The sequence below is a fragment of the Alexandromys fortis genome, unplaced genomic scaffold, assembly GCF_014885135.2.
Source record: "Alexandromys fortis isolate MF-2015 unplaced genomic scaffold, M_Fortis_MF-2015_v1.1 scaffold_120, whole genome shotgun sequence".
Taxonomy (NCBI): Eukaryota; Metazoa; Chordata; class Mammalia; order Rodentia; family Cricetidae; genus Alexandromys; species Alexandromys fortis.
In genome coordinates, this window is record NW_026067999.1 from 3,058,158 (window position 1) to 3,069,966 (window position 11,809).

Here is an 11,809-nt window from a genome sequence, read left to right on the forward strand (position 1 = left end):
TTGGAGTTCTGAAGCTGTTGAAAGAACAATCTTGGAAGCTGCTATTTAAATTTGGCAGCTAAAGAATCTGGAAGTATTACAAGGGAAAGAAACATGGGGGAAAACAGAGATGTGATTGAATTGAGGACCTCATTAAAACATTTTAGAAAATTAGAGTTCTAATAGAAGTCTGTTCTTGTGGACAGATGGCACATGCTTATTGAACATGTTGCTCAAAATCTGGCAAATGCTTAGAGATTAGTAAGCACTAATTTTCACACCTGCAAGTAGAACTTCAGCACCACAGTTAAATGCAAGCATACTCTTGTTTATTGGAGTGTCTCTCTTACATGTCTCTCATCTTCTGGCCAGTTGAACAGTTTATCCCTGTGACTCTTGCCTTGATTAGCTACATGGATTCTATAGCCCTTTTTGTAACAATGAGGCAAGCAAGGCCCTCCTACTTCACCTTATATTATACTGACTTTCTTCTTGTGGATGTGTTCAAATGGCATAGGGAGCCAATGTGCAGGCAAATACAAATAATATCGATATGGTTTAAATGTATGTGTCCTTCCCCAAACCAAAGTTTGCCATCTTATCTTTCAAGCTGATGGTATTAGCAGGCAGGGTCTTTTGGAAGGCAGTTATATCATGAAGATGAAATCTGCATATCTGGGATTAATGTCCTTATGAGGAAGATCATAGAGAGTTAGCTGTCATCATGCAAGGACACAGAATGTGTTGCCTGTGAACCATAAAATATATTTTAACTAGACATTAAAGTTGCTGCTGCCTTAACCTTGGACTTCTGAGCTTTTAGCACCAAAAGAAATACATTTTCATTACGTTGCAGTTATTTACTTTATGATATTTTGTGATAGCTCCTTGAGTGAACTAAGGTGGTACCCATTGCTTCTATTGTTTTGGATAATAGTTCCTGAATTCTCTGTAGATGGGTTTTTAATCAAATAGTTATTTGGCCACAAGCTTGATGACATAACCTTCTCATTCTTTACAAGTGGGCCGCATATTTTCCCAGCCTTTCAGGTTTATTTTTCTTTTGATCAACAATTCTGGGTTTGTATTATTTCTCTCTTCGTAGACTTTCCTACAACTGCTCAAAGGGAACCATGTCATTCCTCTAAGACTTTGTGAGAAGTACCTTTAGCTAAGTTGAATTTCTCATTTCATTACTCGAGAGTTCTGCTGTCCATGAAACACAAGGTCAGGCATACAGGTCGGCCACATTCTTTGTCTTGGAAGCAGGATCACTTTCCGTCCAGCTTCCAGTGTGTACTTCACTTCTTTCTGAGAAATCTGTGTGCTTGTTGCTACCATCATTTTGTGCAGGACTGTTCAGGTAGTGCTTAAGAAAACTGGGGTGCTGCCTGTGACTCGTCTCCCTTCCTTTTGAGCCCACCAAATTTCACACTCCAATGGCCATAACATAGCTTTCTTTTCTAGGGTGACCCTCAAACGCCTTCTAGCCTTGGCCTCATTACCCAGTCCCCAAAGCTGCTTCCGTATCTTGAGATTTTCATTCCAGCCCAGGGCCACTTCTCAGTAACAGTGAATATTAACTGTTCTATGGGTGCCTAATAATGACAAGTGTTTACTGAAAAGAGGGAACTTTGTGTTTTCATAGTTTATTTGAGAGCAGTTTCTTTGCCCACATGAATCTCTTTGGCACCAAAAAGCAATAAATCACACATCTTTAGGTGTGATACCCATGAGTCCCAAGGTAAGTGTCCTTCTCCTTGTTTGATTAGACTGTGCATGTGTTGTTTTAACATGAGTTCCAAAAAGAGAAGATGCTGAGGCCAGCTGGTCTCAGCAAAAACCTAGAAAAATTCAACTTGTGGTTTTAAATTAAGTCAGAAAAACAGTTTTTATGAACTATTGGGGAAGCTTATTGATAAATACGCTGGTGAAATGAACATCTTAAAAAAAAAGAAGCTCCAGGGGAATTACTAAAATTAATAAATGCTGACAGTGTTCAAAGCATGTATCTGTTCAGACTTATAATTCCCAACAGCAAACTGTTCAAAACATAATTTTACGTGCAGTTTATGATGTCATTTGAGTATGTTAGCCAAAAAATTAAATATATACAAAACCTCTGTGAAAAAATAATTATCTCTTGGAAGACATTTAAAATATTTAAGTATATATATATAATGCATTTATAAATAAGATAAATCAATATTAGTTGATACATAGATTCAAAGCAATTCCAGTAAAACTTCCATCATCTTTAATCAAAGGTGTTGATAACAGTTTCTAAACAAATGGAAAAGAATAAGCAAGACAACCTTGAATATATATAAATGATAACACAGCTGTTTCTACCCGTGGACTGACCTTGAAACTTATTTTCAGTAGCTTTTGCATAAACATTAATATTTATATGCATAACATTTATAGTCGCTACCTCAAAATTAACACGACCTCAAATGAACTCATAACTATTTTAAGGGTGCTGCTTCTGTAATAATTCCTTGATTTGTTGAATGGGATTGCCTTCTTTCCAGGCATCCTAACAAGAAATTTGGGAGTTATTTAATAGTCTTTTTACTTGCCTCACCGTTTCTATCTAGGCACTCAACGATTCTCCATCATTCCTGCTATCCTCCTAGTTCTGACCCTTGCTCCTACTCAGAATATAGAATGATCTTTTGTAACCTAATTGTCTCACCTCCCAATTACAACCTATTACCTTCAGGAGAAGATCCAAATTCCTTTAAGATTTGAACTATAGTTAGTTATGGTGGTCCATACCTTTTGTCCCAACACTTAGGAGGCAAGAGGATTGAGAGCTTAAGGCCAGTGTGGGATACACAGTGAGAATTTGTTTCAAGAACCAAAAACTTTTACCTCTATCACCTCTATTCTTTGTCCAGCTCTTGTCATAATCCAGTGTGTACTACAAAGACATAATATGTATTTTTAAATACAATATAGTCAAATTTAAATATTTACTTTGATTTATATCGCTACAGACGTTTCTATTTGAACTATTTTAATAAAGAGCAAGAACTGGCATATGTATTCAGGTCCATGTGATTAGCTTATGGTTGACAGAAGAAATTAAGGGTTTATTAAATAAAATTGTGGAGAAAATCTGTTTTCTCTGCAAGAATATTCAGGAACATTTAATTTTATGTGCACATGGAATTCCAATGAGTGATGGACAGACTTTGTCAAGCACACCAATCTCTTTTAGACCTCTTCTTTCTGGAACATTCTCCTTTTCCTCCTTTCTATTTAATTGACTCCAACATGCTCTTCAAGAGTCAGTGCAAGAGCCACTTCCCTGGTAGCTGATTCCCTGATACCACCCGTTCTCATTTGTGTGACGTTGTCTTCCTTGAGAGCACACATAATGGCATTGACGATACTGATTTTCTAGACTCCTACCTCATGATGCTAAGAACCTGTTACAGCTGATCCTGACTTATCATCCTAGCATCGATAATCATGAAATGTTCGCTCTTCGCTCCTCTTACAATGTCAATTCCAGTGTACTTGATGAGTCCTTATGTGCATGCATTGTCGCCTTCTGAATGTGATCTGCATTTTAGAAGGTTGCTCACTGGCTGTATGATCTTCAGTGAATTTTGTTAGCTATGTCTATGAATATACCCCGGTAGGATGACCTAAAAGCCATGTCTAATGTGTTGAATTTTACTATTCCAGTTGAAAAATCTGGATCCATTCTTACTGTTTGATGAGTTTAAAGGAGGAAGGCCGGGAGGGTTTCCTGATCACCCACACCGAGGCTTTGAAACAGTAAGTATCAAGATTTGACTGCAAACGTGTGTGTTTTGACTTTTATTTCCAATAGAAAATTCTATTAGAAGCAATAAATAGAGGCAAAAATTGATTTATGAATTTCTTGTCATAGGCTGCTATGTTGCTGTTATAGCAATTTTAAATGAAATATAGTCAAATTTAAATATTAACTTTAAAACAAAATTTTATGAATTACATTTATTTATTTATTTTACATCTTGATTGAAGTTCCTTTCCCCTCTCTCCTCTCCTTCAATTCACTCGTCACCACCTCCCCTCTGCCTCCACACCCTACCCACTCCTCCTCCATTTCTAATCAGAAGAGGGCAGGCCTCTCATGGATATCGACATGAGATAGCAAGTTGCAGAAAGACTAAGCACCTCCCTTTTATTAAGGCTGGACAGGGTGACCCAGTATGAGGAAAAAGAGTTCCAAAAGCCGACAAAAGAGTCAGACAGCCTCTGTTCCCACTGTTAGGAGTCCCACAAGAGGATCAAGCTATACAACTGTAACATATATGCAGAGGGCCTAGGTCAGTTTCATGTAGGCTCCCTGCTTGTTGGTTCAGTCTCTGGGAGCCCCTATGAGCCCAGGTTAGTTGATTCTGTGAGTTTTCTTGTAGTGTCCTTGACCCCCCCCCACAACATACTCACATATAAATTTATAAATTTAATTGCACAAATTTGGAGATTCTGTTGGACACTACTTCTTTTTGTTTTCGTTAGATGGGAAATAAAGATGTGTAATGTAATATCATGGCGTTTTTCAATAGTTCCAGTTCTCCACACATATGTACATTCTTGGAGACCTTAGGGACTTTACAAAGTTTAGCTCTTTCTCCATGAGAACCACCTGTATTTGTGGGAAGCAGAGACGGGCTCATTAAAGGCTTAGTGTATTTGTAGAGCCAATCCGTGAGAGAATAAATATTTACCCAGGGCTTTCAGCATGCCGGGATTGGTGGAGGCTGATCTCTCCCATGTTGGGGTGCTGTGTGTTATGGAGTATTCATAGAAAACAGAGAAGGAGACTAAAGAAGGAGGCTTGAGCCCTGGTTGCTTCTGTATGTACTCTAGTTAAGGAAGTATAAACAGGGAAAGATTTGATCACTGTATGTAACTGTGGAAAGATTTAACCAAGAAGCTTCCAGAAACAAGAAGAGGCTACTTAGATGTGTGTTCCTTCATTTATCTGTTGGCCTTCGGGTTTTCCACTCTGGTAGCACATTGGCTGCACGGTCTTCCTTTACAGCAATGATGGGGACCAGGCTTTCCCCTCCCTATATCTGCATTTTATTCTCACCCTTTGCTCCTAACTCCGTAGCTCTGTTTGCCAGCTTGCAAATCCTTTAAGCTCTTTTCATGTATTAGTGTCTCCATTATGTTTTATGTTTTCTAAACAATCCTTTTTTTCTTTTTTATTTTAGAGACAGGGTTTCTCCGTAGCTTTTTTTTTTTTTTGGTTCCTGTCCTGGAACTAGCTCTTGTAGACCAGGCTGGCCTCGAACTCACAGAGATCCACCTGCCTCTGCCTCCCAGGTGCTGGGATTAAAGGCGTGCTCCACCACCGCCCGGCTCTAAACAATCTTAAGTGGATGGACTTTCTTCTTCATTTGTTCCCAATGACATTATATTTATTATATATTTAACATACTTGTATACCTTGATGGTGGCCTTGAGCGACTGTCTTTCATTAGAATTGAGGATTACCCCAACCTCCCCTTACCACGCTCAAGAGGACTGGGTGTCGTTTTATCTTAGGTTAGCCCACACGTCTCTGCATTCGCTGTGTAGGGGCACTCAGTAACTGACTTGTTAGAGACAATGACTATATTGAACAAAATGACTGCTGACCAGATTGCGCCTGTGTCCATTATGTAAAGTATCCTGGAAGGGGCCAGCTTTGTCACTCACGGTATTCAACTTTAAAGGACTTGCTGAAGAAACTTAGCTATGGAATATTGGTCCTTGGTCCTTTCCTCGTGATTAAGAATTTTCCCTTCCATTACACTGTAATTACATTTATCCTTCTTATCCCTAGATTTTGTATTTACAAGTTCACCTGCTTGGAAAACCGATTGCTAATTGTCAAATCAATACTGGTAGAGCCTTGATGGTAATTCAGGGTGTGAGAGCGGCCCAGTGAGTCTCTTGCCAGCGGAGGTGGAACAAGGTGATGCCCTCTTTGTTGTTCAGCTCTCATAATGAAGGCCAATGTCCTTGCGTCAACTTTCGTGGCACGTTTCTTATATTTCCCTGCTTTTGGGTGTGCTTCCTATTCAATGGTTCCTGAGCGTTGGCAGCTTTCTATCTAGTATTCCTCCGCAGAAGGCTGCTCGTGTGCCTTGGTCACGGAGAAAACACATGCAGTCAGCAAACTTCTTTTAGGTATGACTTGGTACTGCTGGTTGAGAGTTCGTTAACATCAGTGAACAGTAAATATTGCAAATAGGGAGGTCTTTAAACAGAAGTAAATATATAATAGAACAGTGTTTCTCAACCCATGGGTCGTGACCCCTTGAGAGTTGACTAACTTTTTCACAGGGGTCACCTAAGACCATTGGAAAACACAGCTATTTACATTATGATTTATAACAGTTATAAAATTACAGTTGTGAAGCAGCAAGGAAAATAATTTTATGGCTGGGGGTCACCACAACATGAGGAACTGTATTAAAGGGGTGCAGCGTTAGGAAGGCTGAGAACCACTGCAATAGAGGCACACATACATAGATAGGCTGATCAAACATTGTTGCCAGAGACTTGAAGGAGACCAATCTTAGATTGCCATTAGCAACCAATGTTTCAGGACTTGTTAGTTAAGGGATCATGGTAGTTTTATAGAACATAATTACTTCAGAGCATGAGAAATCACTATGTTGGTTTTATCATCCGGAATGTAGGTAAGCCAGAACTTAACTTTCTCTAAATTCAAACTTTTAAAGCCTGCACTTTAGGGCTGGTGAGATGACTCAAAAGTTAAGAGCACTGGCCACACTTGCAGAAGGCCTGGGTTCAATTCCTGACACCCACATTACTCACAACTATCTGAAACTCTTCTGAGGGGTCCTCTTCTGGCGTCATTTAGCATCAGACATGTACACAGTACAGATACACCACATGTAAAACATTTATACATGTACAAAACAGATAAAATGTCTTTCAAAATTACAAATGAAAAATGAAGCCTGCAATTTAAAGCCAAGTCTACTTTAGGCTCTTATGACGTCCATCTCAGAAGCTCAATCGAAATTTCAAAGGCTTGTCATGTTTAAAATTCCGACTAGCATATAAAATGAAAAATAAATAAAATGACTTGGAAATAAAAAAAAACCCATTAGGATCACCTGTTATGTTTCAGTGCCACCCAGGAGTAGTCATTTCTGTTATTTTTTTTTCTGTTATCATGCTATATTTTTTTAAACTATGCAACATTATGCCATTAGAATTTTTCCAACATTCTTCAGAAGCTAATTAAAAGATGGCATTACTTTATTTATTTGTGTGTGTATGTCTCTCTCTCTCTCTCTCTCTCTCTCTCTGTGTGTGTGTGTGTGTGTGTGTGTGTGTGTGTGTGTGTGTGTGTAGATCAGAAGTCAGAGAATAGCTTTTCAGCATTGGCTTTCCTCTTCCACTACATAGAAGATCCCCATAGAACTCGGCTCAAGTTGTCAGACTTAGTGACAAGCACATCTTACCTCCTCCACATTTTTTTTAAATGATTTTGGTAAGTGTCTGCCATGATATATTGCACCAACCAGTGATCTATGAAGACATATTTTCTATCAATATCACCAATACATTCATTTAACTTTTTAAAAAGTGTTTACCATTTTAACAATAAAACTGCCAGCTGGGCGGTGGCAGCGCACACCTTTAATCCCAGCACTCGGGAGGCAGAGGGAGGCGGATCTCTGTGAGTTCAAGACCAGCCTGGTCTACAAGAGCTAGTTTCAGGACAGGAACCAAAAAGCTATGGAGAAACCCTGTCTCTAAAATCAAAAAAACAAACAAACAAGAAAAAAAAAAAACTGCCTCACTGTAGTTTTAATTTACCTTTTTTAAAAAGGTTGATTTTTGATTTAAAGATATTTGTTTATTGTAGGATACATATATCTTTGGCCTTTTGCCCCTGTTGTGTTATCATCAATAATGTGTAAACTATATTTCTTTTTCAATTTAAACTAAACTTTGGAATGGGCAGAGCTTACTCTTGTTATTGTTTTATAGAAGTTCTTTGTATATGAAGGACATCAAATTCTTTTTACTGATAGGCGTTTGAGATGATGGGAAGAAGGGTGAATGTTTGCTTTGCATGCTTCAGAGTTAAGCCTCTGGGGACAACAAAGACATAAACTACAGAATGAAGGACGTTTTTGACAGTTCAGTTGGATAAGTTCCCAGTCCCAGGTGATTTTCGTATGCCCAAGTAACACAAGTATGCACCAAACATTTGCCCACTAGGATCAGCGGTCCTTAAAATAGTGCTATTCTGGAGCTCATGATTAGTTTTAAATAAAAACGACGTGCTAACACATGAGTATAAAATATAATGAATATATTTTGAACACAAGCTCATCTTTGCATAATTTATAGAGCTGATGAAAGAAAACCAGAGAATATTATTCTACAAAATTCTCACTGCCTCCTATGTGGTCCATGTGTCAGCAATGCTATCTCCTGGACTATTCAGAGTCCACCTCAGGGCTCCCAGATCCGAATCTGTTTTTTGAGGACATCACCACAGAGTGAGCAACATATGCAATCAAAGGAAAAAATACTGATCCAGATGACTTTCCACACCAGAACTGTTAGGATTCTATGAGACAGATAAGAGTGAAAAACTTGATTTTACCTAGTTAATGGCTAACCGGCCTTCAGACTGTTCAGTTTATATAGATCTCTATTTTCTTGCTGCCTGACCACTTCTCTTCAAGCAATCCCAATGAAGCTCATTGGGTCACTAAAAAAGTGAACCATTGTGAAAGCTGAAGTGCAGCTAGTTGGGAAGAAAGGAGGGCAAGGCAGTGAATGTAACCAAAATACATTACATATATGTGTGAAGTTGTCATGATGAAACCTGTTATCATGTGTAATTAATATACACTAAGAAAAGCATTTTAAGAACTTGCCTAAAAAAAATTAAAGAGAAGGTATACCCTGGAGACAGAAGTACAGCTAGTGGTCACAACCCAGTTTCCTGACAGGAATCCAAATTTCTGGAAAAGACTGTTTTCAAAGGGCCCAAGTGGTAAGCAGTAGAAGAACTGCTCTGGGCTAATGTTAAATTTGCCTGGGCTGGATATAGTGATCAGAAACGGTGGACGAGGTGAAGACTAGGTGAGCCTTTCCAAAGTGTAGTTCCAAAAAAGGGGTATCAATAGTGTATACGCTCTTGATGAGTTTTTCCATTACCAGTGGTCTGGAATTTTCAAAATCATCATCAAAGGATAGAATCAAGACTATACAGGTTTTAGGGATGGAAGTCTTATGTTTCTGGGCACCCCTCAGTCCTGGGCAAACTGAGGTAGTGGGTTACTCTTGTTTGACTGAAGTATATTATAGGGGCTGAAGAGATGCCTCTGAAATTATGAGCGCTTACTGCTTTGGGGAGGACCCAGATTTGGGTCACAGCAGGAAGTGTATTAACCAGGGTTTCCTAAGGAACAGAATTGATAGAAATATATATTATCTATCTATCTATCTATCTATCTATCTATCTATCTATCTATTTCTATATCATCTATCTATCTATCTATCTATCTATCTATCTATCTATCTTAAATTTTTGGAGCCAGAAAAAAAGCCTATTAGAATTCTACCACCAGATCTGCTTCACAGGGACATATTAGGATGCTGTCCACGATCTCAGTTAAGCTGAGAAGTCTGTCTTAAAGTTTCACTACAAGCCTCGGCAAGTTCCTTGGTGTTTGTTAGGGCTAAACTACTGTTTCCAAGGGTGTGCCCATCAGAAAAGCCGAGCTCATAACTCCTGGTTAGTAGCCAGCAGCAGTTGCTGGCGATGTCTGAACAATATCCTGAAGAGGAAGGGAAAGGCCCTAGTGATTCACATTTACAACTTAAGCCAGACCTCAGACCTTCTGTCTCCACACAGCTTTGTTCTTACTGCTTGCTGTGAGCCATTTTCTAATGCAAACCGTTCCAAGATGGCTGGGTCCTGGTTGAAAACAAAACCTTGACTCAATTCAACACCAATTTTTTTCAAGGAAAGAAAACATTCTGGGCTAAGCATGTTGTTACACACCTATAATCCCAGTACTTGGGGCAAGGAAAGGACTTGAGGTAGCTGTTCAAAGCCATCCTTTGCTACAGTAGAAAGTTAGAGGCCAACCTGACCTATAAGAGACTCCCAAAAAGCTAAAGAAAAATATTTTGGGAAAGCTGACAAGTGATACTTTGTTAATATCATAGAGACTTCCATTGTTCAACGATTATTTGATGGTGCCTTTAACAGTGAGACATCTTGTTATTCCTATGGCTATGGGAAGAAAAGACAAGACTACCTATAAGACCAGTGGTGGTTTGATGCAGTCTGGGAACTTTCAGGCTCTTACTAAGAGTTGTGGATATTGAAACGGAGGAAGAAAATTATATAGAGATAATATAATAGTAAAAGAAAATGCCAACGTGACCAGTCTGCCTTTGGTTCATTATTTGACTGGAGGGAGTGGGAGCTCAGGACTCTGAAGTCCCCATTACAGGCAAGCATGTATATTTTAACATATATGTTGATTTGGCATTGCTTGTGGGGAAGTTAAAGGATTCTATAGGAAGGTAGCAAAATCAATCCCCACTCTAAGATGCCCCTTGGTACCAACACCCTAAGAACATCAATCAAAGTGTGGTACCCTGCCGCGCCTGCACGGCCTGGAACCGAAACCGAGTGAAGGACGTCAGGATTGAACACGCACACACACCTCTCAAGCTGCGGGTAGAAGAAGCCCTTCATGGAACAGCACCACGGAGGTTTTATACCTAACCCAGCCAGGTAGGCCAACAGGTGAAGATCTCATCGCCTGATCCTCCATCAAGGCCAGGGGCAATGTGTGCTCAGGAAGCAGGGTTGGTAAACAACTCTGACACAGCTCTCAGAAGCTCAAATCAAAAGGGCAAGAAAAGGTCACTAAGCAGGGATGAGCAGCTGGAGGCCAGGACTCCAAAGGGTCCCAACAGTACCCAGACCAGATGGTGCCTACAGAGAAAGAGCACACGTCATAACAATTAGACCAGGTTCTTGCATAGACCTAGATTATCTCTGATAGCACACTCAGTAACATTATTTTGGTAACATTATATCCAAAGAAATTGGTAACATTATATCCACAGAATGTTACTGAGTGACTTGGATCTCTGCTCTCCCGATAAAATGTGGCTAGTTTGTTTCTTTTCTAATCAACTACTAATATCTAGCAGTATGTAATGGGGAGGTTAACCCATGGGCAGGTTCCTCTAGGAAACGTCTTCCCACCAGTAGAAAAGAATGTCAAACTAAAAGCATAACTAAACATGTTTCCTAGCCAAAAGGAAATAAAACTGTGTATGTGTGCACATGTGCACATATGCATTTAAGTAGGGACGGAGGACTTTTGTTGTACAAAATCTTAGGAAATGGTTGAGGGGGAACGAAAGGGGTTCAGCTGAAGAAGCTTATGGGTTCAAGTGAGGAAGAAACGGTCACTGCTACCAGAAAGGTGTGAGGTTTCAGTTCAACCTTGGCCATTCAGTGAGGTGGTCCTTTTCAGAGGGGGGATGAAAAGAACAGGAGATGGAAACCGGACAGTCAGCTCTTGGCAGGAAGCCCAAAGCAGCAGTTCTAGAAATAGCCTTGGTTCTCTGGCCAGGAATGCCAGAATGGAGCCCCGGTTTCCCATCTCCTCCTCAATGAGCACCCAGCCTAGAGGCTCTACGTGTGGGTGGATGTGTGCGTGGGGACTAGACCGCCAGTGCAGACACTGATCCCGTCTAATGGGCAGCTTCGGAACAGCATCTCCAGATTTTCATGGTGAAAGGGTAT

The 11,809-nt window shown here is 39.8% G+C and overlaps 1 protein-coding gene across 1 annotated transcript in view; it reads left to right on the forward strand.

Moving 5' to 3' along the window:
• Positions 1-11,809, forward strand: part of Pir (pirin) — an 89,056-nt gene that overhangs the window by 7,531 nt on the left and 69,716 nt on the right. Inside the window, exon 3 of the mRNA XM_050160614.1 lies at positions 3,679-3,771. Within this exon, the coding sequence (XP_050016571.1) occupies positions 3,679-3,771 (93 nt within the window). The remainder of the gene's footprint in view (positions 1-3,678; positions 3,772-11,809) is intronic.